The sequence below is a fragment of the Mytilus californianus genome, unplaced genomic scaffold (assembly GCF_021869535.1).
Source record: "Mytilus californianus isolate M0D057914Y unplaced genomic scaffold, xbMytCali1.0.p SCAF_3, whole genome shotgun sequence".
In the NCBI taxonomy this organism is placed as follows: Eukaryota; Metazoa; Mollusca; class Bivalvia; order Mytilida; family Mytilidae; genus Mytilus; species Mytilus californianus.
This window is the reverse complement of record NW_026262679.1, coordinates 5,408,450-5,434,545: the sequence shown is the minus strand read 5'-3', so window position 1 is coordinate 5,434,545 and position 26,096 is coordinate 5,408,450. Positions and strand designations below refer to the sequence as shown.

The 26,096-nt window shown below is 32.5% G+C and overlaps 2 protein-coding genes across 4 annotated transcripts in view; both read left to right on the top strand.

The window, feature by feature from the left end:
• The window catches only part of LOC127733873 (coiled-coil domain-containing protein 125-like), a 30,982-nt gene extending 7,322 nt beyond the window's left edge, over positions 1–23,660 (top strand). Inside the window, exons 4-12 of one of the 3 annotated variants that reach the window (XR_007997225.1) lie at positions 119–190; positions 751–836; positions 5,581–5,663; positions 5,948–6,066; positions 13,536–13,643; positions 17,545–17,734; positions 18,061–18,176; positions 18,703–20,887; positions 20,963–23,660. Coding sequence is in view for 1 of the 3 variants with exons in the window: in XM_052243319.1 (XP_052099279.1) it covers positions 119–190; positions 751–836; positions 5,581–5,663; positions 5,948–6,066; positions 13,536–13,643; positions 17,545–17,734; positions 18,061–18,176; positions 18,703–18,819 (891 nt within the window). In the remaining 2 variants the exon portion in view is untranslated. Of the gene's footprint in view, positions 1–118; positions 191–750; positions 837–5,580; positions 5,664–5,947; positions 6,067–13,535; positions 13,644–17,544; positions 17,735–18,060; positions 18,177–18,702 lie in introns of all 3 variants that reach the window. The other 2 variants (XR_007997226.1, XM_052243319.1) reach the window with 2 other exon arrangements.
• LOC127733877 (uncharacterized) lies at positions 7,371–9,212 on the top strand. The gene is made up of 2 exons (XM_052243324.1): positions 7,371–7,641; positions 8,212–9,212. The coding sequence occupies exons 1-2, from the start codon at positions 7,557–7,559 to the stop codon at positions 8,724–8,726; spliced, it is 600 nt and encodes a 199-aa protein (XP_052099284.1). The 5' UTR covers positions 7,371–7,556; the 3' UTR covers positions 8,727–9,212.
• Positions 23,661–26,096: the final 2,436 nt, after the last annotated feature.

Genomic DNA, 26,096 nt, shown 5'->3' with positions numbered 1-26,096 from the left:
TTTACCACTCAAGAACAGATTTCCCTTTTGTTTGTCCTTTTAAAAAAGACTAATTTGTTTCAATGACAGGACTTAAGACTTGTACAGCATTATGATCATATTTATGTTTTGTTTGTAGTCTAAAAAGCTACAAGACTTTAGGGAGGTACAGAAGAAGAAATCTTACATATATAATCATTCATTAGAACAGGTAAATTGTTAAAAATTATTATGATAATATATATATTTATGAAAAATAAAATTCTTAGTATTTAATCCATTTTTTTTTTACCTTTTCTATTTTTTGTTCACTACTGAACCTGAAGAAATAATCCGTATCTTCATTACAGTTTTGGTTTATATATTATTTTAATTACCAGCATGTTAAAAAATTATGGAACACCAGTAAAGATAATAAACAAAGGCATTATTAACAATAGATTTTTATGCCCCACCTAGGGGCATTATGTTTTTCGGTCTGTGTGTCTGTTCGTCTGTCCGTTTGTCCATCTGTCCCGCTTCAGGTTAAGGTTTTTGGTCAAGGTAGTTTTTGATGAAGTTGAAGTCCAATCAACTTGAAACTTAGTACATATGTTCCCTATGATATGATATTTCTAATTTTAATGCCAAATTAGAGTTTTGACCCCAATTTGAACACTGAACATAGAACAAGAATGTGTCCATAGAAAATGATAGTGCGAGTGGGGCATTTGTGTACTATTGACACATTCTTGTTCAAAAAGTATTTTCAGTGCATTATAATTCTTTTAGGAAGTAAATAAGCTGCACTTTGAGTTGGACCAAAAGGAGGTATCATTGGAGAACAGTCAAGCAATATGGGCCGAGAGATTTGACAAGTAGGTATAAGGGAACAGTCAAGCTATATGAACTGAGAGATTTGACAAGTAGGTATATATGGGCCGAGAGACTTGACAAGTGGTATCATTAGAGAACAGTCAAGTCATGTGGGCTGATAGATTTGACAAGTAGGTATTGTTAGAGAACAGTCAAGCAAAATTGGCTGAGAGATTTGACAAGTAGGTGTCAATTTTGAGCAGTCAAGCTATATGGGCTGAGAGATTTGACAAGTAAGTATATATGTGTCGTAAAAGAATGCAGGTTCAAGGACTCTGGAGGTTTTTATACGACCGCAAAAAAATTTTGTGGTCGTATATTGGTATGACGTTGGCGTCGTCGTCGTCGTCGTCCGGCGTCGTCGTCCGGCGTCGTCGTCCGAATACATATTGGTTTTCGCACTCTAACTTTAGTTTAAGTGAATGGATCTTTTTGAAATTTGACCATAAGGTTAAATACCACAAAAGGAAGGTTGGGATTGATTTTGGGGGTTATGGTACCAACAGTTAAGGAATTAGGGGCCAAAAAGGGGCCAAAAATGAGCATTTTCTAGTTTCCAGACAATAACTGTGGAACGGTGTATGGATCTCTCTGAAATTATACCACAAGTTTCCATACCACAAAGGGATGGTTAGGATTTGCTTTGGGGGGTTATGGCTCAAACTGTTTAGGAATTAGGGGCAAAAAAGGGGGAAAAACAAGGTTGTCCTGGTTAATGGACAAATACTTTAGTACAAAACATAATTTAAAGCAGTGTAAGGGAGATAAATCAAATACATCATTGAAATTATCTCCCTTACACTGCTTTTAAATTATGTATAAAGTAATGGTTAATGAACAATAAAGATAATCTAAAACAGTGTAAGGGAGGTAATCCAAATACAACGTTTTGGTTACTTCCCTTACACTGCTTTTAAATTATGTTTAAAGAAATGCATATTTATAAAGGAAGACCAGTAAAAATATCTGCAAATGTTTTCATCTTTTTTTTTTACAAAAAAATCCATATGAAAGATTTGACACTTTATTTTTATTAATTCTATTATAAAATAGATTAAGTTAGCACCATGGTAAATTTAAATGGGTAATTATGGTTGCCAACTCCATTGGAAATTTGAATTGAGATTATGACCATATCTTGAGGGAAAGAATTTTTTGGGGGGAAAAAGGGGGGGGGGGGGATAAAAAGAAATTGTGGGGGGCCAATTTTTTCTCATTTCAGATTTCAGAAATTAAAAAGAATTATTCTTCAAATATTATTTTTTTTTCAAATTTCAAATATTGAAAAATTTAAGAAGTAATCTTTAATTGCACAGTATGGCGCATTAGATTTGTAAAATCTTTGATCACATTTATTTATTTGTTATGCCGAATCTAACAGTGTATTTAGATTTTTAATTTTGGGTCCAGTTTTCAAATTGGTCTACATTAATGTCCAAAGGGTCCAAAATTAAACTTTGTTTGATTTTAGCAAAAATTGAATATATGAGGTTCTTTGATATGCTGAATCTAAACATGTATTTAGATTTTTGATTTTTGGCCCAGTTTTCAAGTTGGTCCAAATTGGGGTCCAAAATTAAACTTTGTTTGATTTCAACAAAAATTGAATATATGGGGTTCTTTGATATGCTGAATCTAACCATGTATTTAGATTTTTTATTTGTGGACCCCGTTATCTAATTGGTTCATAGTGAGGTCAAAAGGGTCCAAAATTAAACTTTGTTTGATTTCATCTAAAATTGAATTATTGGGGTTCTTTGATATTCCAAATCTAACCGTGTATTTAGGTTTTTAATTTTGGGTCCTGTTTTTTAAATTGGTCTACATTGAGGTCCAAAGGGTCCAAATTAAACTTAGTTTGATTTTAACAAAAATTGAATTCTTGGGGTTCTTTGATTTGCTGAATCTAAACATGTGTTTAGATTTTTGATTATGGGCCCAGTTTTCAAGTTGGTCCAAGATAGGGTCCAGTATTTAAACTTTGTTTGATTTCAACAAAAATTGAATATATGGGGTTCTTTGATATGCTGAATCTAAACATGTATTTAGATTTTTGATTATGGGCCCAGTTTTCAAGTTGGTCCAAATTGGGGTCCAAAATTAAACTTTGTTTGATTTCAACAAAAATTGAATATATGAGGTTCTTTGATATGCTGAATCTAACCATGTATTTAGATTTTTTATTTGTAGGCCCCGCTATCAAATTGGTTCATATTGAGGTCAAAAGGGTCCAAAATTAAACTTTGTTTGATTTCATCGAAAATTGAATTATTGGGGTTCTTTGATATGCTGAATCTAACCATGAATTTAGATTTTTTAGTTGTGGGCCCCGCTATCAAATTGGTTCATATTGAGGTCAAAAGGGTCCAAAATTAAACTTTGTTTGATTTCATCAAAAATTGAATTATTGGGGTTCTTTGATATTCCAAATCTAACCGTGTATTTAGATTTTTAATTTTAAGTCCCGTTTTTTAAATTGGTCTACATTAAGGTCCAAAGGGTCCAAAATTAAACTTAGTTTGATTTTAGCAAAAATTGAATTCTTGGGGTTCTTTGATATGCTGAATCTAAACATGTGTTTAGATTTTTGATTATGGGCCCAGTTTTCAAGTTTGTCCAAGTTGGGGTCCAAAATTAAACTTTGTTTGATTTTAACAAAAATTGAATATATGGGGTTCTTTGATATGCTGAATCTAACCATGTATTTTGATTTTGGACATTGGACCATAATAGGTAAATTAAAAAAAATTCAAGTTCTTAGACCACATTCTTTCTGTGTCAGAAACCTATGCTGTGTCAAATATTTAATAACAATCCAAATTCAGAGCTGTATCAAGCTTGAATGTTGTGTCCATACTTGCCCCAACTGTTCAGGGTTCGACCTCTGCGGTCGTATCAAGCTGCGCCCCAGCGAAGCATTTTATTTTTCATGTTCTAATTCAAATTCATAATTGTTGATTTTGATCCAAGATATTGTTGATTCATCATTATTCATTGGAGACCAATTTTGGTGTATTTCGTGGGTACAGGTAAACCACAAATTTTCTGTTTCATATAAACAGACTTTTGCAGAACCACAAAATCAACTTTCCCTTAATCCACGAAAAATTGGTATCCAAGTAAAATAAATGAATCCACAGTATTTCATGTTGAACAACGGTAATTAATGCTAACTATACATTGTCTCAAAGCAAGAGTTTTACTAGCACAGCCCACAGTATTTCATGTTAGCACAGCCCACAGTATTTCATGTTGAACAACGGTAATTAATGCTAACTATACATTGTCTCAAAGCAAGAGTTTTACTAGCACAGCCCACAGTATTTCATGTTAAATAACGGTAATTAATGCTAACTATACATTGTCTCAAAGCAAGAGTTTTACTAGCTCAGCCCACAGTATTTCATGTTAAACAACAGTAATTAATGCTAACTATACATTGTCTCAAAGCAAGAGTTTTACTAGCACAGCCTCACATTCTACCTGTTTCTGAGCCTTTTGTTTTTTGGTCTGTGCACTACTCCTTACTTTGATCTGTTTGCCCATCAATCTGTCAAATTTCAGGTTAAAGTTTGGTGGAAGTTTATCATTAAGTTGTGGTCAAATCAACTTGAAACTTAGTACATATGTTCATTATTATGTGAACTTTTTAAAATATATACTGTGAAAATACTTTTATTCGTGTGGTACCAATTTTCATGGTTTTCGTCGATGGCTTTATCCATGAATCTAAGTGTCCAACGAAATATAACAAGTGCTGTCCAAAGATCCCCATGTAGGTTTGACTACATAAATATCAGCATATAATCTAGAGAATACATAGAATATCAGCAAACGCACTATGAACTATATATACAACTTTAGAAAGGATTTTACCCATTTAATCTTTAAAAAACCTAAACTGTACGACTTTTAACCTTTTAATTTTCATGAAAAATTAGTTTAAATCGATGAAAGTCAGACTTCCAATGATGATATGCAATGATGAAGTGTTCATTTCATCTCCTCATAATTCTCATATGAAAAAAAAATAACAATTTCATATTGAACTTGCTTTTTTACTTCATATGAATTAATTCTACAATTCAATGTACATTTGTAGCAATTTTCATTTACATGTTTTCTTTAAGTGACTTGTTTATGGCCCAATTAACACCTTTGATGATTGTTAATCTGTTGATCATATTATATTGGGTTTACTAGTGTCATCACTTCTGATTACACGTGTGCAACAATTGAAATGTTTCCTTTGCAATTTCCTTCAATAGATAAGTCGACACTGTAAAAGAGCATAGTTGAATCAGCTTTATAATATTTCCTAAAGCTATTATTTTGTTAAAAGATTTGATGAATGTTGTCAGTAATGAAAGCTGACGAATAAGTAAGTGAAAATGAACACCTTATTTGCAATGTCCCACAAATCTTTATAAAACAACATAGGATTATTTCAAGAATCTTTGTTACTGATGGCTTCAAATTCTTCACTCATTTTTATTTCAGAAAACTAAAATCCACGAATTTAAGAACCTAGGAACGTATAACTTTTGCTCAAACCACGAAAATTGATACCCACGAATAAAAATACTTTCACAGTATGTTCAATTAATGTTATCTCCCTGAATTAAGAATGGAACATAACAATGTGATAGTGAGTGCATTGTATCCTATAGAGCTGATATTCTTGTTTACCAATTTATAAGAACAGGGATCATTTTTTTCATTCAAGTATTGTTTTTGTAATTTCAGTGTATGTAGAGAGAATTCATCATTGACATCTGTACTGGAGGAAAAAAATAAGGCTTTACAGAAAGTGTCAGCACAAAATAAAGGTATGAATTTTACCATATAGTGCTGGTTTAAAAGAAATTCTAAAATAAAATGTAAAGACAAGATCGAGAAGTAATCCACTGCAATCTGGTACCAATTATTTATTTTATATTTTTTGTTCATATATAAAATGTAAAAAGTTTATTTCATCAGAATAAAAGAAACCATGGACCATTTGTCTCTAGGAACAGTTGTAAATAAAATGTAAAGTTCAAGATTGTTTAGGGAAAATCAAGAACAGGTACTCCCTAATATTTGTATATTTTATGCTCTCACTTCTTTACAGGTTTAAGCAGAGAGCGAGATGAGTTATTGGCACTGTTAGATGTAAAAGAAAGAGAGAGATACATGAAAACTTGTAGCAGGTCCTCAGATGATCATTATAGCAACTATACTTCAGCTGAGGTAACATTATCTATAGGTAGTGTACATTACATGTCATCAGTTCATATACCTAAATGTTCTTTAATGAACAACATGTTATAAGAAAATCGTGGAAAGGAGGAGGTACAATTAGATTAGACATCTTGTTGCAAAATATTTTTTGTGTAAGGTTTTGGTGCATAACTTAATATCAATGAAAGATCTCAACATGGGGCTATTTTGGCACTTTTGTCAGTAAATGCAAGAGGTTTAAAAGGGGCATTAGCTAGGATTTAGATATGAATTTAGAATACGATTTTTTTTTGTTTCAAGTATGAATAAAAGCGGAATTTTGAAATAATATTTCGTTATTAGCAGTCAGTTTGGTCAAAATTTTTCAAAATAAGCTCAAAAATATTGCTGATGTATTATTGGCTGGCAAGTCAAAAATGTAACCTCATTGAATCCGTATTCATGTTACCTTTATTTTAACCCATAGCTAGAGATGGGTTAGGCATGTACTAGGCATGTTCAGTTATTAAAAGGAAAAAAATATCATCATTAAAAGTGATACAAGAGTGAACCATTTGGTTGACTGATTCGATCCACTAAAAAACATTCTTATACAGGTAAAGACTGATTAACATAAACAGACGTAGAAAAATCAAGCTGCACATGCTCTCTATCTATTTATATTTATATAGGGTTATATGACTGTCGGTAGTCTTTGGAGGTCATCTCGGTGGTTAATTTAATTGATGTCTAGGCAAAAGTACACAAGAAGTGTTGATACATATTATCAAGTTCATGCATTGTTAATTGTTTATTTTAGATTTTTTAAAGGCAGTGCTTTAATGCCTTTCTAGTTGCCGGGTTAATCCTTCCTTCCGCGATATCCAACTTATCTACGTGGGGGGTCATTAGACTCCAAGTAGATCCGGAAATGTTGAATTCTCTCCTCTTCTTATTGCGATATAAAATGTTTTTTGTTTCATTTCATTTACATTGGGAAATAGAGAAACGATCATTGTGTTTTGTTAGTTTTAAAAACTTTTGATATATTAGTATTTTGCATTATAAGCAGTCAACCGATTGACAAACTAGAATTATTTGAATTCCGTGTGGAAAGAGCTCGGGTTAATTTCGAGTGTTATATGCAATCTAGATGTTTATAAATCATTTCAGTCGTTGATATAATAATAAAAGGTCGACTGAACATGAATTATATTATACAATTTAAAGCGCATTTCTGTTTATGCACGTGAACCCGTCTAACGTTATTTTCGCAGTTATATAAATTAGCAAATTATCGTTCCTGAATAGGTGGCGCTATGGTAGCGGATCCTGTTCCTCTACTTCCGGTTTCTGCACTGTGCAACTATTTCAGTTATATTTTTAATTAACGATGCCAAGTACTTGTTGTTGTGTACCTGGATGTCATTTAAGAGGAGGACATGCATTTCCAAATGACTTAAAAAGAAGTAAAAGGTGGATCAACGCCATGGCCCATACGCAGATTGGACGAGAACACGATGATATCGTGGAGTCCATCTCAATCAGCTGTTGTTTGCAAGGCACGTTTTACTGAAAAAGACTACGTGCAGGAAACTATTCATGGTAAAACTCTATTTTCTTTGTGAAATATATAGTTATATATGTAATCGCCATGCGTATAAACCAAAGTCTGTTTACAACCGCAATTATCGTTTTAGAATAAAAGGGGGTGGGTAATTCAAGACGTCATAATTTTTTGGATTACGATTCAATGTGATCTGTTTGAGATTTTTTGGTGATTGCTACAATTATAATGATTTCTTACAAGAGGTATATCATACTTAGAATTATTTTAGCAGTAATTATGCTAATGTAGTAATGACAGGAATGCATAAGCTATGCCTCATAGACTTTCTTGAAAAATATCAATGACAATGTTAACAGGAACAAAACAATGACATGCTCTCATCTATATTATAGTTATTGAGTTACAAACAATGTACGTTTGTTGCATAAGTCTCTCATTGTTTGTCCTTTGGATTTACATAACATACATTGAATCAGGCAAACATAGTTTTATCCAGATTGTAATGAATAAATCTAGTTAATATTTCGCCAGGTAGTACAAAGTATACATTGCTAATGGAAGTTCATTTAATTATAAAAAAACTAATGTTTTATAACCTTTTTCAGGGCGCAAACCCACCATACAGAGACTTAAGTCTACTGCAATTCCCAGCCTATTTTCCTGGACCAAGCAAGAGACTGAATCGTCCGCAAAAAGAAAAATCAGGGCAGTTTCCTGTGAAAACAAAAGAACTAAACTTGATGAATATTGTAGTAGAAATCTAGAGGAAAGTTTTGATTGTAAAGTTGGTTTTCCTGAAGAAGTCATTCATACTGCAGAAAGGATTTATGACTGTCCACCACCAACTGCCGAGCTAATGTTGAGCTTCACAGATGGAATTACGCAAACACCATCAATGCCTATGTTTTCAGCAGAGAATTTTGAAATGAAGACACGTGACACAGCCATGCATTTTTATACCGGTTTAGAGTTGTATACTAAATTTTTATTTGTTTTGACCACACTTGGTCCAGCAGCACATTGTTTGAGATACATATATTTTCAAATTGATAGGGTGTCAGTTGAAAATCAGTTTTTTTATGACTTTGATGAAATTGAGGCATCATACAACCAACTTTGAACTGTCTAGATTCTAGATTGAATCTAGTGTTAAGAATATTGTGTATACATGGATTGTTTTTATGTCTAAACAGTGGTGTGAGGCTAACACTTGGCCATCTAGTGGTTTAGTCAGGTATTTTTCACCATCCAACTTCAAATTAAAGTTTCCTACGACTTGGATTATTATTGACAGCACAGAATATCCCGTGATAAAACCTAAAGCTCCTAGAGCTCAGGCAACCTTTTCATCAAATAAAAAAAGAAACACTGAAAATTCTTGAATGTTCGACACCTGGTGGTTTAGTCAACTATGTCTCTATGTCACATAGAGCGAATTATTGGACTTGGCAAAACATACAAAATTCTAATAAATCCTATGAATGGAACTGAAACAAAACTTTCATCTGAAATAACATTTAGTTGTTTTATGTTGTGTAATTTTAGAACTTGTATTGTGCCAAAGGATGCATAAATAAAAGTGACGCAATGAATTTTGTTCTGATATATATATATTTACAATTACATGCACATGTAAATTGTAATGCATATAAAAATAAGGAGATGTGGTATGAGTTTATCAAACTAAAGTGCATAAGAAATGGGTTTAAGCAGTTACAGGTGTTACTGTCACCGTACAATCTCCAACAATGAGAAAAACTCGTACCCTATAAAAAATTTCAGAGATCTTACAACTAAGTTTTGTTGTCTCACCTTGACTTTGGTGAATTTTTTATATCTGTTGATGTAAATATAAAAAAGAAGATGTGGTATGATTGCCAATGAGACAACTCTCCACACATGCACAAGAGACCAAATGACACAGAAATTAACAGCTATAGGTCACAGTACGGCCTTCAACAATGAGCAAAGCCCATACCGCACAGTCAGCTGTAAAAGGCCCAGAAATGACAATGTAAAACAATTCAAACAAGAAAACTAACGGCCTGTTTTATGTAAAAAAATGAACAAATATAACAAATATGCAACACATAAACAAACGACAACCACTGAATTACACTTTTATAGGCTCCTGACTTGGGACAGGCACATACATGTACTACAGAATGTGGCGGGCTTAAACATGTTAGCGGGAACTCAACCCTCCCCCTAACCTGGGACAGTGGTGTAACAGTACAATATAAGAAAGAACTATAAAAATCAGTTGAAAGAGGCTAAACTCATCAGATGGATAAATACAAATACAAGTGGACGTGGTCGGGTAGTTGTACATCCAAACACAAAAAGACACTAAGTACAAATCTTGAGAGTACTCGCAGTTACTGGCAGCTAGTTCAAAGCCACTAACAACTGATAAAAAAATCTTGCATCTAAGACTAAATTATCAATCCGTAAGCTCCCTTTAGAATTTTATAAATTTTAGATTTTACATTTCTGAGTTATGGGGTTTTATTCATTAAAAAAGGGGGGATTTTCCAGTTTTTGGACAACAACTCAAAAATGCTTTAAGCAGTTCACATGAAACTTTGGTGAATTATTTATAGCTATTGATGTAATCTCCCTATTGATTTTCATAAATTTCAAATATGACATTGAGAAGAAATTGAACTTTATTTGTTTATAGTCTGGCAACAGATTTATTAAGTATTGCACAACAGCACAGTGTATTGCACAACAGCAAGAAATCTTTAATTGAATATAAATTCAATTCATATAACCGATTTCAAGTTCATTGACTACATTTATTCAGAAACTATAATATGTCAAATATTTAATTACAATCCAAATTCAGACCTGTATCAAGCTTGAATATTGTGTCCATTTTTGCCCCAGCTGTTCAGGGTAGTACCTCTGCGGGCGTATCCAGCTGCGCTCAGCGAATCAGTTTATTTCTTAATTAAGAACTCCTTTTTATACGACCGCAAAAAAATTTTTGTGGTCGTATATTGGTATGACGTTGGCGTCGTCGTCGTCCGAAGACACATTAGTTTTCGCACTCTAACTTTAGTTTAAGTGAATAGATCTCAATGAAATTTTAAAATAAGGTTCAATAACCACAAAAGGAAAGTGGGGATTGATTTTGGGGGTTATGGTACCAACAGTTAAGGAATTAGGGGCCAAAAATCATTTTTGTAACTTCCAGACGTAACTTGTGTGTAAGTGTATGGATCTCTCTGACATTGTACCACAAGGTTCCATATCACAAAGGGAATGCTGGGATTGATTTTTGGGGGTAATTGCCTCCAAATTTTAGGAATTAGGGGCCAAAAAGGGGCAAAAAACAAGCATTTTTCTAGTTTCATGACAATAACTTGTGTGCAAGTCTATGGATCTCTCTGACATTGTATCACAAGGTTCCATATCACAAAGGTAATGCTGGGATTGCATTTGGGGGTAATTGCCTCCAAATTTTAGGAATTAGGGGCCAAAAAGGGGCAAAAAACAAGCATTTTTCTAGTTTCATGGCAATAACTTGTGTGTAAGTGAATGGATCTTTATGAAATTGTACTACAATGTTCCATATCACAAAGGGAAAGCTGGAATTGAGTTTGGGGGTAATTGCCCAAAAAGTTTAGGAATAAGGGGCCAAAAATAAGCATTTTTCTAGTTTCCAGACAATAACTTGTGTTCAAGTGTATGGATCTCTCTGAAATTGTACTGCAAGGTGCCATACTACAAAGGGAAGGCTGGGATTGATTTTGGGGTAATTGCCTCAAAATTTTAGAAATTAGGGGCCAAAAAGGGGCAAAAAACAAGCATTTTTCTAGTTTCAGGACAATAACTTGTGTTCAAGTGTATGGATCTCTCTGAAATTGTACTGCAAGGTGCCATACTACAAAGGGAAGGCTGGGATTGATTTTGGGGTAATTGCCTCAAAATTTTAGAAATTAGGGGCCAAAAAGGGGCAAAAAACAAGCATTTTTCTAGTTTCAGGACAATAACTTGTGTTCAAGTGTATGGATCTCTCTGAAATTGTACTGCAAGGTGCCATACCACAAAGGGAATGCTGGGATTGATTTTGGGGGTAATTGCCTCCAAATTTTAGGAATTAGGGGCAAAAAAGGGGAAAAAAACAAGCATTTTTCTAGTTTCATGACAATGACTTGTGTGTAAGTCTATGGATCTCTCTGACATTGTATCACATGGTTCCATATCACAAAGGGAATGCTGGGATTGATTTTGGGGGTAATTGCCTCCAAATTTTAGGAATTAGGGGCAAAAAACAAGCATTTTTCTAGTTTCATGGCAATAACTTGTGTGTAAGTGTATGGATCTTTATGAAATTGTACTACAAGGTTCCATATCACAAAGGGAAAGCTGGGTTTGAGTTTGAGGGTAATTGCCCTAAACGTTTAGGAATTTGGGACCAAAAAGGGGCCAAAAAACAAGCATTTTTCTAGTTTCCAGACAATAACATGTGTTCAAGAGTATGGATCTCTCTGAAATTGTACTGCAAGTTACCATACCACAAAGGGAAGGCTGGGATTGAGTTTTGGGGTGATGAATCATAAGGGGGTTCAAAAAATTTGGGGGGGGGGATTGTTTTTCCTTTTTTTTCTTTAAAATTTTCCATTTTAAATTGGTTATTTCTGATTTATATATAAAAGCAAATAATAATGATATGGTTTGAATAGGTAAATTAAATTTTTTTAAGTATCTTAGACCACTTTCATTCTGTGTCAGAAACCTATGCTGTGTCAAATATTTAATTACAATCCAAATTCAGTGCTGAATCAAGCTTGAATGTTGTGTTCATACTTGCCTCAACTGTTCAGGGTTCGACCTCTGCGGTCGTATCAAGCTGCGCCCCAGCTGAGCATTTTATTTCATTCATAAATTACTTTATGCTTGGAAATATAATTTTGCTTGGAGTTGAAAGAGTTGACATGTTGCAATGTACATTTACTCTACATAGTTCTATGGTACCAAATCAAAAGTTTATATAAAGAAAGAAGTCAAAGGTTTCCCCATCATAGTTTAGTTACATACATTTTTTTTGTACCTGAGGTCGTTGAATATAGACCATTATATAAATAAGGAGATGTGTTATGATTGCCAATGAAAAAACTAAGGATTTTCTTATCCAAGGAATAGATTACCTTAGCCGTGTTTGGCACAACTTTTTGGAATTTTGGGTCCTCAATGCTCTTCAACTTTGTACTTGTTTGGCTTTGTTACTATTTTGATCTGAACGTCACTGATGAGTCTTATGTAGATGAAACACACGTCTGGCGTATTAAATATAATCCTGGTACCTTTGATAACTAATTTGACTATAAACATAGATAAAAAAGGTACAAACTGGACATAATGCACTAGTTCATAAACAAGTGAGAACAATCGCCTTCATATAGTGCTCAGAATATGACATTCATAAAACTTATTCAATATCATTAGAGAACTCTAAATCTTAAATACTGAAAGCCACCTCTGATAAGTACACTGTACTATGCAAGATAATGATATAACTGGACTTAAAATACACACAACCTGTAATTAACTGCCTTTACAGCGCTTTCGTGCTTTGATTGCAATTTTGATATACGTTTTAGTATGTTAATCAAATATGAGAATATGAGTCAAATCCGTGATCATGAATTTGAATTGGACAGCCAATGCCCCTTTAATACCTATTAAAGTAAATAAGAAAGACAAAATATAACTACTGATATCTGACATACTACTGAATGTCTTGAGAACTTCTGAAGGATGTTATTTCATAGCATTATACTACTTGTTGATTTCCAAATTCAAGGGCTCAAAAAAGTTCTTTTTCACAATTATGAGTAAGGTATATCAAAATTTAAAACGTCATTTTATAACTGATGAATTAAGCTTTTATTATCAAAAAGGTTATACTTCTCCTTAGATTGCAGTTTTGGGAGCCTGTAAATGTAGAGTTACTTCCCCTGAACCATGTGGCTGTGCCCATGCAGCAGCTCATTTGAGACAAGAAGTGTCAAGATTAAAATCTCAGGTATGATAATGTAGCTTTACCTCCCCTTAACCATGTGGCTGTCTCCATGCAGCAGCTCAGTTGAGACAAGAAGTGTCCTCAGATATGATAATGTAGAGTTAGCTCCCCTGAACCATGTGGTTGTCTCCATGCAGCAGCTCAATTGAGACAAGTAGTGTTAAGATTAAAATCTCAGGTATATGTTAGATCTAAAATATAGAGTTACCTCCCCTGAACCAGTTTTAATACGACCGCAAAAAAAATTTTGTGGTCGTATATTGGTATGACGTTGGCGTTGTCGTGGTCTTCAGAAGACACATTGGTTTTCGCACTCTAACTTTAGTTTAAGTGAATGGATCTCAATGAAATTTTACCATAAGGTTCAATACCACAAAAGGAAGGTGGGGATTGATTTTGGGGGTTATGGTACCAACAGTTAAGGAATTAGGGGCCAAAAATAAGCATTTTTGTAACTTCCAGACATAACTTGTGTGTAAGTGTATGGATCTCTCTGACATTGTACCACAAGGTTCCATATCACAAAGGGAATGCTGGGATTGATTTTGGGGGTAATTGCCTCCAAATTTTAGGAATTAGGGGCCAAAAAGGGGCAAAAAAACAAGCATTTTTCTAGTTTCATGACTATAACTTGTGTGTAAGTCTATGGATCTCTCTGACATTGTATCACAAGGTTCCATATCACAAAGGGAATGCTGGGATTGATTTTGGGGGTAATTGCCTCCAAATTTTAGGAATTAGGGGCCCAAAAGGCAAAAAACAAGCATTTTTCTAGTTTCATGACAATAACTTGTGTGTAAGTGTATGGATCTTTATGAAATTGTACTATAATAATAATAATAATAATAATCTTTATTTCAAGAGGGTATGCTCAATTAGTACAAACACTATTCTCCCTTGAGGCCCTCACACTCCACTCACAATGCATCACACAATTTCTTCATAACAAAGATAAACATTAGAAAACATAATCAAAATTGATACATAATCATTTAAATAATTCCTGGATTTTCAAGTAAAAACTTAAAGCAGTTTGTTTTAAAAGTATTTATGTTTGACATGTGTCTTAGTGCTTCTGGTAGTTTATTCCATAAAGTTGGGCCAGAATATGAAAAAGATCTTCTAAATGTGTTTGTTCTTGCCTTTGGTATTTTAAGTAATTGGGTAGTATTTGATCTAAGTTGCATTCCATTTTTATTTGTAACATAGGAGATTTTGTTAGACAAATATTCTGGGACAGATCCATATAAACATTTATGAACATATAAGGCCTTGTGGTAAATAACACGATCAGTAAATCGAAGCCATGATAACTTTTTAAACATTGTATTAGATGGGGTATCATAAGGAAGTTCAAGAATAATTCTAGCTGCTCGTTTTTGAAGTTTATCTAATCTATTTGTATTTTGGTCACTGGTGTTTCCCCAAATTGTACAACAGTAATCCAAAATAGGGAGAATATAACCATTAAAGTATAACTTTCGTGTTTCCAGGGGGAGGGATTTCTTTATCCTAGACAAAAGATTTAGCCTGGTACTGATTTTTGTGCACAAAGTGTCAATTTGGGCTGTCCACTCAAGATTTTCATCAATAAAAACCCCTAGGAGCTTTTCGCCATTAACATCTCTAATGTGGGAGTTACCAACAGTCAAATTAAGAACATGGTCTGTTTTTGCTAGTTTCTGTCTAGAACCAATAACCATAGATGTAGTTTTTGTTGGATTTATATACATCTTATTTCCCTTGCACCATTCTTCAATTCTGTCTAAATCATTTGTAATGCTGTCCTGGATGGTATTTAGACTACGACCTGTGCAGTGAATGGTAGTATCATCTGCATAGAGGTCTGCTTCAGATGAGGTTATATGAAGGGGCAAATCATTAATGAACAATAAAAATAAAAGGGGGCCTAATATGGAGCCCTGAGGTACTCCAGATTTTATTTCTAGTGCCCTTGACTTGATTGTCCCATTTTCATCTTGTTGGAATCTATGAGATAGATATGATTTAGACCAGTTACATGATAAATTTGAAATTTTGTAGCACTGCAGTTTTTGAAGAAGGATAATGTGATCTACCAGATCAAATGCTTTTTTAAAATCTAGGAAGATAATACCTATAATTTCTCCATCATCAATGGCTTTCAACCACTGATCAATAAGTTTTAGTAAAGCAGTGTGACAAGAGTGGTGGCTTCTAAATCCAGACTGACTTGCATGAAGGAGCTTATATTTTAATAGGTATCGGTATAGGTGTTTGCAGACATGCTTTTCAAAAATCTTTGAAAGAGTAGGCAAAATAAATATTGGTCTATAGTTGTCGACAGTATCTTTAGGACCCTTTTTATGATTTGGCATGACACGGGCATTTTTAAGCTCAGAAGGAAATATACCAGCAGTGATACTCCTATTTATAATACTACAAGGTTCCATATCACAAAGGGAAAGCTGGAATTGAGTTTGGGGTAATTGCCCAAAAATTTTAGGAATTAGGGGCCAAAAAGGGGCCAAAAATAAGCATTTTTCTAGTTTCCAGACAATAAATTGTGTTCAAGTGTATGAATCTCTCTGAAATTGTACTGCAAGGTACCATACCACAAAGGGAAGGCTGGGATTGATTTTGGGGGTAATTCCCTCAAAATTTTAGTAATTAGGGGCTATAAAAGGGCAAAAAAACAAGCATTTTTCTAGTTTCAGGACAATAACTTGTGTGTAAGTGTATGGATCTTTATGAAATTGTACTGCAAGGTTCCATATCACAAAGGGAAAGCTGGGTTTGAGTTTGGGGGTATTGCCCTAAACGTTTAGGAATATTGGGCCAAAAAACAAGCATTTTTCTAGTTTCCAGACAATAACTTGTGTTCAAGTGTATGGATCTCTCTGAAATTGTACTGCAAGGTACCATACCACAAAGGGAAGGCTGGGATTGAGCTTGGGGGTGATGAATCATAAGGGGTTTCAAAAAATTTGGGGGGGGGTTTTTTTTCCTTTTTTTTCTTTAAAAATTTTCCATTTTAAATTGGTTATTTCTGATTTATATATAAAAGCAAATAATAATGCTATGGTTTGAATATGTAAATTAAAATTTTTTAAGTTCTTAGACCACTTTCATTCTGTGTCAGAAACCTATGCTGTGTCAAATATTTAATTACAATCCAAATTCAGTGCTGTATCAAGCTTGAATGTTGTGTCCATACTTACCCCAACTGTTCAGGGTTAGACCTCTGCGGTCGTATCAAGCTGCGCCCCAGCGGAGCATTTTATTAAACCTAGTTACCTTCATGGAATTTTATGAAACTAGGACAGAGGCTTTTTAAAAATAAAAAGACAGTATCTAGAGTAAAATTTTGAAAATATATTTTTCACTTTTTCCTTATGTACTGATAAAAAGACTTAGGTTTTTTAGCAGTTAACATTAAAATATAGTCTTTGGCTTAATTATTTCTGGCATTTTAAATAACTTTGTCAAACCTTCATAGAATTTTATGAAACTTAGGAAGAAGCTTTTTTATGATTGAGATTAATTTCTGAAGCAAAATTTGCAAAATATTTTGTTTGTTTTTTTCAGAATTTTACTGATAAAATTATGCACCTTCTTTTGCAGGTAACTTTTAAATACAGGTTGGGGTTAAATTTTTTAACAATCAATAACTTTTTCAAACCTTCATGGAATATTATGAAACTTGGACTGAATCTTCTTGAAGATTTAAGAAAATGCATCTGAAAAAAAATTGATTTGAAAAAAGAATTCTATATTTAACTGATAAATTGACTTATTTTTAGCAGTCAACATTACACTTTTACACTGACAGCAGAAGTCACAGGCAAGATGCTTTTCTTTATTTCTGTTTTTGGTTTGCTGTCTCATTGAGGTCCTTTTATTCACATATATAATACAATTACAGGTAGAATCTCACAAGAAAAGGAAGAAAGAAGTGATGTTAACAGTAGATGCTTACAGACAGGCATTTGAGGAACAATTACAGAAAAATAAAGTCTTCCTATCTCAGCTAACTTCAATGGCAGTACCAGGAACTAACAAGCTAGATAGAGCTAAAGCTGTCTTCAGGTTCCTGTTGGAAACATTAAATGATGGCAAGTATTATAATAATGGAAACCAGTTTGTGAAGTGTATTACAAGTCATCAGAATACTTATTTTGCTACTTTAGAAATGTTGTTAAATTTAGTTACTTATCTTGGAAAAGAATTGCATTATTTGTACATTAGAAGGAAAATAACATGTCACCAGAAAAACATCAATATTTGGTTAGTTTTTGCTTAAATGGAATATGAGAAAGGACCTTCAGTATAATCCACTTCTACACACATTTTTCAAGGATTGCAGGGGACACACATTTTCCTTGGAAGACTCACAGTTATACTTTATACAGGTAACTAATTTTATTTATATTTTCTTCAGATGATCTGATGAGACGTACAGTTTCTAATTCTAAGTTGGGTGTATGTATTGAGAATGGTGAAGTTGATAACAGACCATTAACAGACAGAGAACTAGTTCTTGTTCTTACGCAAATTGTAAGTTGTCTTGTTAAAATGGCTCATTAGAAAATATACAATGGAAAGAGTAAAGAGTAGAAAATCCAGTTTACATGGCTTTGTTATGTTTAAATAATTTGACTATGATATTAAGTTGACTTAAGTTTCAATGAAGTAAGGTTTACCTGAGGTGCACTGTAACCTTACACATTAGTTATTATGATAAAGACAATTCTCAGCTGCAATATCAACCTGTTGTTAGCTTAACAGAAAAACTCAATATAATGACCTGTGTGTTTGTATTGACAAAATTTATACATAGAAAACATTATAAACAGTAGTTGACTTCAATTTTGAATTGAAAAAATCTTTCTAGAGTTCTCTCCCATGTTGTATGTTAAAAAGACATGTTTTTCACCTAATGATTTGCATAGGTTATACATCTGTCAAATTTGATTCACTTTATTTTAATCAGTCTTGTATATGAATAAAAGTAGATTAGGTATACTTCAATGAGACAGCAACTTAACAACACAATGAAGCCTATTCTGTCTTTATTTTACAGCTGCATGAGAGAAATGAAGCATATGCTCACCAAAAAATAGCTTCACAAGTTCTGGCAGAAAAAGTCCAGCAGTTGGAGGCACAGTTATCTCAGCAGGATGAAGTATTTTCTTCCTGACAGAATCTCATCGTTTTTATCGTCATATCATAAGAGGGCAAAGTTTATTCCTTACAAACTTTCGTATATTTCATCATTTTCAAATGAAAATGCAATTTTACCAACAGACTTGTGGATCCTATACATCATGTTCACTATATCAGCATAAAACAAAGTTTTCTATTGGTTGAAATTGGGTAAAATGTGTAAATTGTATTTACTGGTCAGGTGGGACCTTTAAAATGAATTGTAAAGACACCTGCCTGTCTAATGACTATGTTGTACTTTTGATGTCTTTTGGATACCAATGTCTCTATAGTTACAGACTTATTGAAAAGTTTGAGCAATGGAGTTAGTTATTTAATATTTTTTGACATATTGACATCATCCATTGAAATTTAGATTTGAGCCATACCTATATTTTTAGTCAAAAGAAGATTTATGCAAATTTTTTATATGAGTTAAATGTTGTTTTTTCTTGTTTTATTTTATTTTTTTTACTTGTTTGTTTGTTTGTTTGTTTGGGTTTTTTTTGGGGGAAAGGTTGGTAATGCTGTGGCTGATAATTGATATAATCAAAGTTTATAAGAAAAATGACCAGTTTTGGTCAAATAGGTTAATTATGACATTTATAAAGTGCAATCAACATAAAATTTATATTTCTGCAGTAACACAAATAATGACTCATATTATACCATCTCCTTTAGTCATAACATCATTGTAGCCATTTATTGTCAGTCAACTTTTCTTCTTTAATGTGATTACATACCCTTTTTACACATCTTTTTTATAGTGAGTGAGTTATGTAAACTTAAGTCAGCATCAGAAAATGTAATTCATTTTAGTGAACATATTTATCCTAAAAATGAGAGAAAGGAAATGCTATTATATTTTCCTTACTGCTACCATTTACAAGAAAAGGGATTAAAAGAAAATAAAATATTGATTTTTTTTTATTGTATTCCATCTAGTGGTCAAAACTTTTTGATGTATTCCATATTGTATGATCACACGTCTTTGAAATTACTGGGCGAAAGTTGGCATAATCCCTTGAATATCTTATTTCAAAATTATGTAAGTTCGGGGTCGCTTGATATTCTTGCTGATAAAGTCAGTATCAAAAACAAAAATGCCATTATTCTATATATGCATACATAATATTGTAGACTTATCAATATTAGAATAATAGAATAGTTTAAAAAAAGTTGTCATTGTCATCATGACAAAATATGTGCTAAAAAGGAAATTCTATGGGACAACATGTCATTTATATTTTAATTTATATGAAACAGTAATTGTATTGTCATGTTGTCTAATCATATTTGATATGTTAGGAAGGTGATTTTTATGTGTTTACGTTTTTGTAAGCACAAAATCTGATCATACATTCATTGTAATAATTTTTTCTATATTATACCTTGACTCTGTTGTATTTTTATACGCCCGTTTACGGGACGTATTATGGTATACCATAATCCGTCTGTCCGTCCGTCTTTCCATTCGTCCATCATCAACATGTCGGACTATAACTCAAAAACGCTTTAACCAATTTGCATGAAACATCGGTGAATTGTTTATATCTATTGACGTGAGCTCCTATTTGATTTTTATAAATTTAGGATTTTACATTTCCGAGTTTTGGGGTTTTATTCATTAAAAAAGGGGGATTTTCCAGTTTTCGGACAATTACTCAAAAATGCTTTGAGCAGTTTTCATGAAACTTTGGGGACTGGTTTATATCTTTTGAAAATGCGACGGGCGTATCATGTGGTCATGGCACAGCGGTTTATATATTTAAAAGCAATAATTTTTTTAACAGACCAATTTGTGACCCATTAACTGTCTCATATTTTTTATGCCAAAATAGAAATGTATAATAATTCCCATAAAGTCTTCAACTATATGAACTTAATACCCCCAAAAGGGCATTCAAGGAAGTTAAAATGGCATTTAAATATATATTTTCCATTCAAACCCATAGAATATTAGATTAAAAGCACTTCCCACACGTAGAAGAGAGGCATTATCCACATGTGTATTACATCAAAGTGATTAAGTTATGGGAATGAAGCTTAAGTCTTTTTGTACAGTATGTCAAATAAGTATCATGTATTACATCAAAGTGATTAAGTTATGGGAATGAAGCTAAAGTCTTTTTTGTAAGGTATGTCAAATAAGTATCATGTATTACATCAAAGTGATTAAGTGAGGGGAATGAAGCTAAAGTCTTTTTTGTAAGGTATGTCAAATAAGTATCATGTATTAATTTACCGTTAGAATGGTCAGCATGATTTCAATAATTTGTTTACCTTTGTCTTATTCTTTTGGTGCAAGATTCAGCATTGATAAATTGTCATATTATGTAAAGTTCACCCAAGTATGGATTAATTCTATATTTTATTTTAATAATTTCATTTATCTATATTTGCAAAGTTATTCATTTTTGTCAAATAGCATTTTTGTAAGGTTTGTGCCATTTTAGAATTTGTGATTTATTAAATTTTTTTGTTTAGAATATTACTGTCTTTGCAATCCATTGCAAAATTTGCATTTTAAAACTTTGTAAAAGTCAATCCTAGGTCATACTCCAATAGAGAACTAAAATAAATCATTATAATAAGTATCTAGACATTGTTTAGGGTCATGCACCAACAGAGAAATATATAAACATTTCCAAATAACTCTGTGCAGTTTCAGCAGAAGCAGATGAGATCACCATGAAAACAATAAAATGGATATCCTTCACATAACAGTCAATATCTGTTCAACAGGATGGAAGTCTACAAAGTTTCACAATTTCAATATCTAACTTGAATGCAATGGGTTGCAAGTTTTTCTCAAGAAGGAGGAAATAGTGTCGATCATTTTCGATAAATACGGCAACCTTGAATAAATAACTTTAGTGTTTTAAACTATATTTCGATAAAGATAAGATATAAGCATTATATAAATGTAATGTTGAAGTTGAAGGTCACAAATAGAGCATTATTTTATAGATATTTATTTATACTTTTTAAGTTTATTAAAACTAAATTTTATTTTATTTACGTAAATCTTGCCTTTTCAGGTGAATTGAAAGTTTACTTGACACCTTGTCTTTAAATAGACTAGTAGTAACATGAAATGTGCTGCATATATATATATATTTGAATGATTGCCTCTCTGCATTTTTAATGTTTTCTGAAGTATAACTTAGATATTAAATTATATAATCTGAATATAGATTCTACCACTTTACCCTGTCAATTACAATATTTATCTTCTTAGGAAAACTTGTTTGTTTTAAGTTAAAAATTGAATTCATCAAACTGATCAGAACCACTTTAAAGAGAAATGTCTTTACATGTTTACTTCTTGAAAATCATGAAAAAATAATTACATCAGAATAAAACATATACAATTTGAGTGGAATTTGTATCAACAATAGAATAAAACCAATTTATTGGTTGTTTGAATTGATAATATGTTAGCATTCAATTTGGGCAGGGGACAGGGCCTTTAAGGCACTTCAGTACCTAGATTCTTTGGATTTCAGTGGTGGATGAATTTTAGTCAGGTTGAATTCCATCAAAGTTTATTTTGTATTTTATATGGTTTTTGGTGAGTTTTTAATAATTTTTTGTAGCAGATCATTCCATTATACTGTTTACTAATATCTAATTTTTTGGGGCATTTGTTATGTTTGCAATTTTAACAGATTTATTTTCATATTTTAAGAAGAAAATGTTTTCATATTGATGTTTTGATTCATTTTCATTTTCAGAATAGATTGTTTATTATAAACAGTAATGAAATCAAAACAATTCATTAGTAATATTCAATGTTGTGTATTGATTAAAACTATTTGTGATTTGTACATTTTGAAGTACATTGGGTTTATTTTGTTGTGTTAGTGTAATGTTTTAGTCTTTTTTGTCTGTCTTCCAATATTTTGTACTTTAAAAATGTATTGTTATATTTTCAGGTCTTGTGTTTTTATTTAGACCTTCATATAATTCTTTATGGATTAACATTGTGTACTTTTTGATAAACAATGTGTGGTCTATAAAATATTTTTTTCACCATTCTTTTTTGGTTGCAAATAAATTCTAGAAGTAAATATTTCCATGCTTTTCTGTGATTTTACTTTTGTAATGGCATACAATTAGCAACCCTGTCAGATAATACCTTTTGGTTAAAAAAAGGGGAAAGAATAAAATTTTCACAGATCTTCAAAAGCAAAATTCAGTATTCAATGAATTATGAAGTTGATATGAGTGAGACAGATTCTACCATTGTATTACATCAGATAGGACATTTATTTACTCTCAATATTTTTTTTCAAATCGAGAAAGTACATTTTGGGGCTTATTTTATCTATGGAAAAATATAGAATTTTTAAACAAAATTAAGCAAATATTAGGAACACCTTTAGCTTTTTAACATAAAGCACATGCATCACTCAAAATAGTTTTTGCCAGCTACTATAAAGAAACATAAAACACTTTCTGTGTAAATATTTCTTCGGCCAAGGCATGTGTTCAATTTGATATCACAACATGTTTGAATGAAAAAAATGCAAGATTTTGTGAATTTCACCATTTTAGTGAATTTATTATCATTTCAAGGTACTTTAATCCACGCAAATCAAAACTGCAATGTTTTATCAAAGTACAAAGATCCAATGTTTAATTTTGAAAATTTGATTAATTTTGAAAATTTGATAATTTTGAAATTCCTATGATTTAATGGCCAACTTGACCATTTTGATTATAATGTAAATTGATTGGTGTATGATTAGTTATCATTCTACTTATGTGCAATTATCATTTGATAGTGATATATTTATACTTGATGTTATTATAATAAAATATTTATTTGAATGTGTTTCTTTTTATTCAGTACAAGATATGTTATACTAATAATAGTCCAAATATGTTTTAGTTATGACACTAGGTCTATTTGTGAATTTGTGAATGTGAGGCTGGGGTTAGGACATTTTATCCCCTCATCTAAGAATTGACTTATTATGGTATACTGTAATCCGTCCATATGTCTGTCTGTCTGTCTGTCCATTCCTTCCTCCATCCATTTGTCCTTCTGTCAACACTTCATAGGATAACTCAACTTTGCTTGAACCAATTCTCATGAAATTTTTAAACACTATTTGGATAGATGGAAGAAAGCTCCATTTCAATTTTGAACATTTTAAGTTGTTTCATTGAAGAGGTACAGGACTTTAACCCTCAGATTTAAAGCAATTTTTCACATATCATGAACTAACTCCAGTATGCTTGGATTGGTTACCTCGAAAATTTACACTAAAGTTGGGATTGATAAAATGAAGCTCCCTTTTGATTTTAAAATTTTTGGTTTGTTCACTTTGTTGTTCCAGAGTAATGGGGCTTTAAATGTCAGATTTGAGTTTTTTCTTACGTTACCTTGAAACTTTACATAATTGTTGAAATTGGTGAAAAAGTAAAATAAAAAAAATACCGAACTCCGAGGAAATTCAAAATGGAAAGTCCCTAACCGAATGGCAAAATCAAAAGCTCAAACACATCAAACGAATGGATAACAACTGTCATATTCCTGACTTGGTACAGGCATTTTCTTATGTAGAAAATGGTGGATTAAACTTGGTTTTATAGCTAACTAAATCTCTCACTTGTATGACAGTCCCATAAAATTCCATTAGATTGACAACGATGTGTGAACAAAACAAACTGACATGATAGGTAAAAATGTCAAAAATAGGGGTACAGCAGTCAACATTGTGTTATAATCTTAATCACTATAAAAACATACAAATATGTCAACAAAGAAACACAAAAGGCATATCTACAAAGCACTTTAACAAAAATAAAAGACAAGAATACAAAAATTTACCATAGCACAATAACACAATGACGGGATGTATAAGTACCGAGCCACGTCAAATGGATATCACCAAAAATAGACTAAACAGTAAAAGTAATATTCACAAAGAAAGAAGGAATGAAAGGTATTCTACAGAGCCATTTTACTAATTTCTGATCAGATGCCTTCTCATTTTTCCATTTCATTCTGGCGACAATTTCAATATGTACAAACTGGACATACCATCCGCTCATAGTGCAGCTGCTCATTAACTATTTGGTTTTCAGTTTTTGTCTTGTGAGACATAGGTATTACTATCCGGCGGCGACGACAGCGGCGTAAACTATTTGTATAAAGCTTTATATTTCAGAAGGTAGAAGACCTGGATGCTTCATACTTTGTATGCAGATACCTTATGTTACGAACTTTCCGTCTGTCATATGTCCAATGTCCTTGACCTTATTTTCATGGTTCAGCAACTGCTTGAAAAAAAAGTTTAGTTTTTTTGTTATGTAAATTTCTCACTTATTATGAGTAATAGGATAACTATATTTGGTATATGGGTTCCTTGCAACGTCTACATGTCCATCAGACAGGGTTCACCTGACCTCAGCCTCATTTCATGGATCAGTGATCAAGGTTAAAGTTACGTGATTAGGTCCGTTTCTCAGATACTACAAGCAGTAGGTCAGCTATATGTGGTGTATGGAATGATTATAAGGGATACATGTCAGTCTGGCAGGTTTCATCTGACCTTGACCTCATTTTCACGGTTCATTGGTCAATGTTAAGTTTTTGTGTTTTGGTCTGTTTTTCTAATACTATAAGCCATTGGTCAACTATATTTGGTGTATGGAATGATTGTAAGGTGTACATGTCTGTCTGGCAGGTGTCATTTGTCCTTGACCTATTTTCATGGTTCATTGGTCAATGTTAAGTTTTTGTGTTTTGGTCTGTTTTTCTAATACTATAAGCAATAGGTCAACTATATTTGGTGTATGGAATGATTGTAAGGTGTACATGTCTGACTGGCAGGTGTCATTTGTCCTTGACCTCATTTTCATGGTTCATTGGTCAATGTTAAGTTTTTGTGTTTTGGTCTGTTTTTCTAATACTATAAGCAATAGGTCAACTATATTTGGTGTATGGAATGATTGTAAGGTGTACATGTCTGTCTGACAGGTGTCATTTGTCCTTGACCTCATTTTCATGGTTCATTGGTCAATGTTAAGTTGCTCTTGCTTGGTCCTCTTCTCAGATACTATAAGTTATAGGTCAACTATATGTGGTGTATGGAATGATTGTAAGGTGTGCACGTCTGTCTTACAGGTTTCATCTGACCTTGAGCTTATTTTCATGGTTCATTGGTCAATGTTAAGTTTCTGTTGTTTGGTCTTCTTCTCAGATGCTATAAGTAATAGGTCAACTATATTTGGTGTATGGAATGTATTTTATTATTT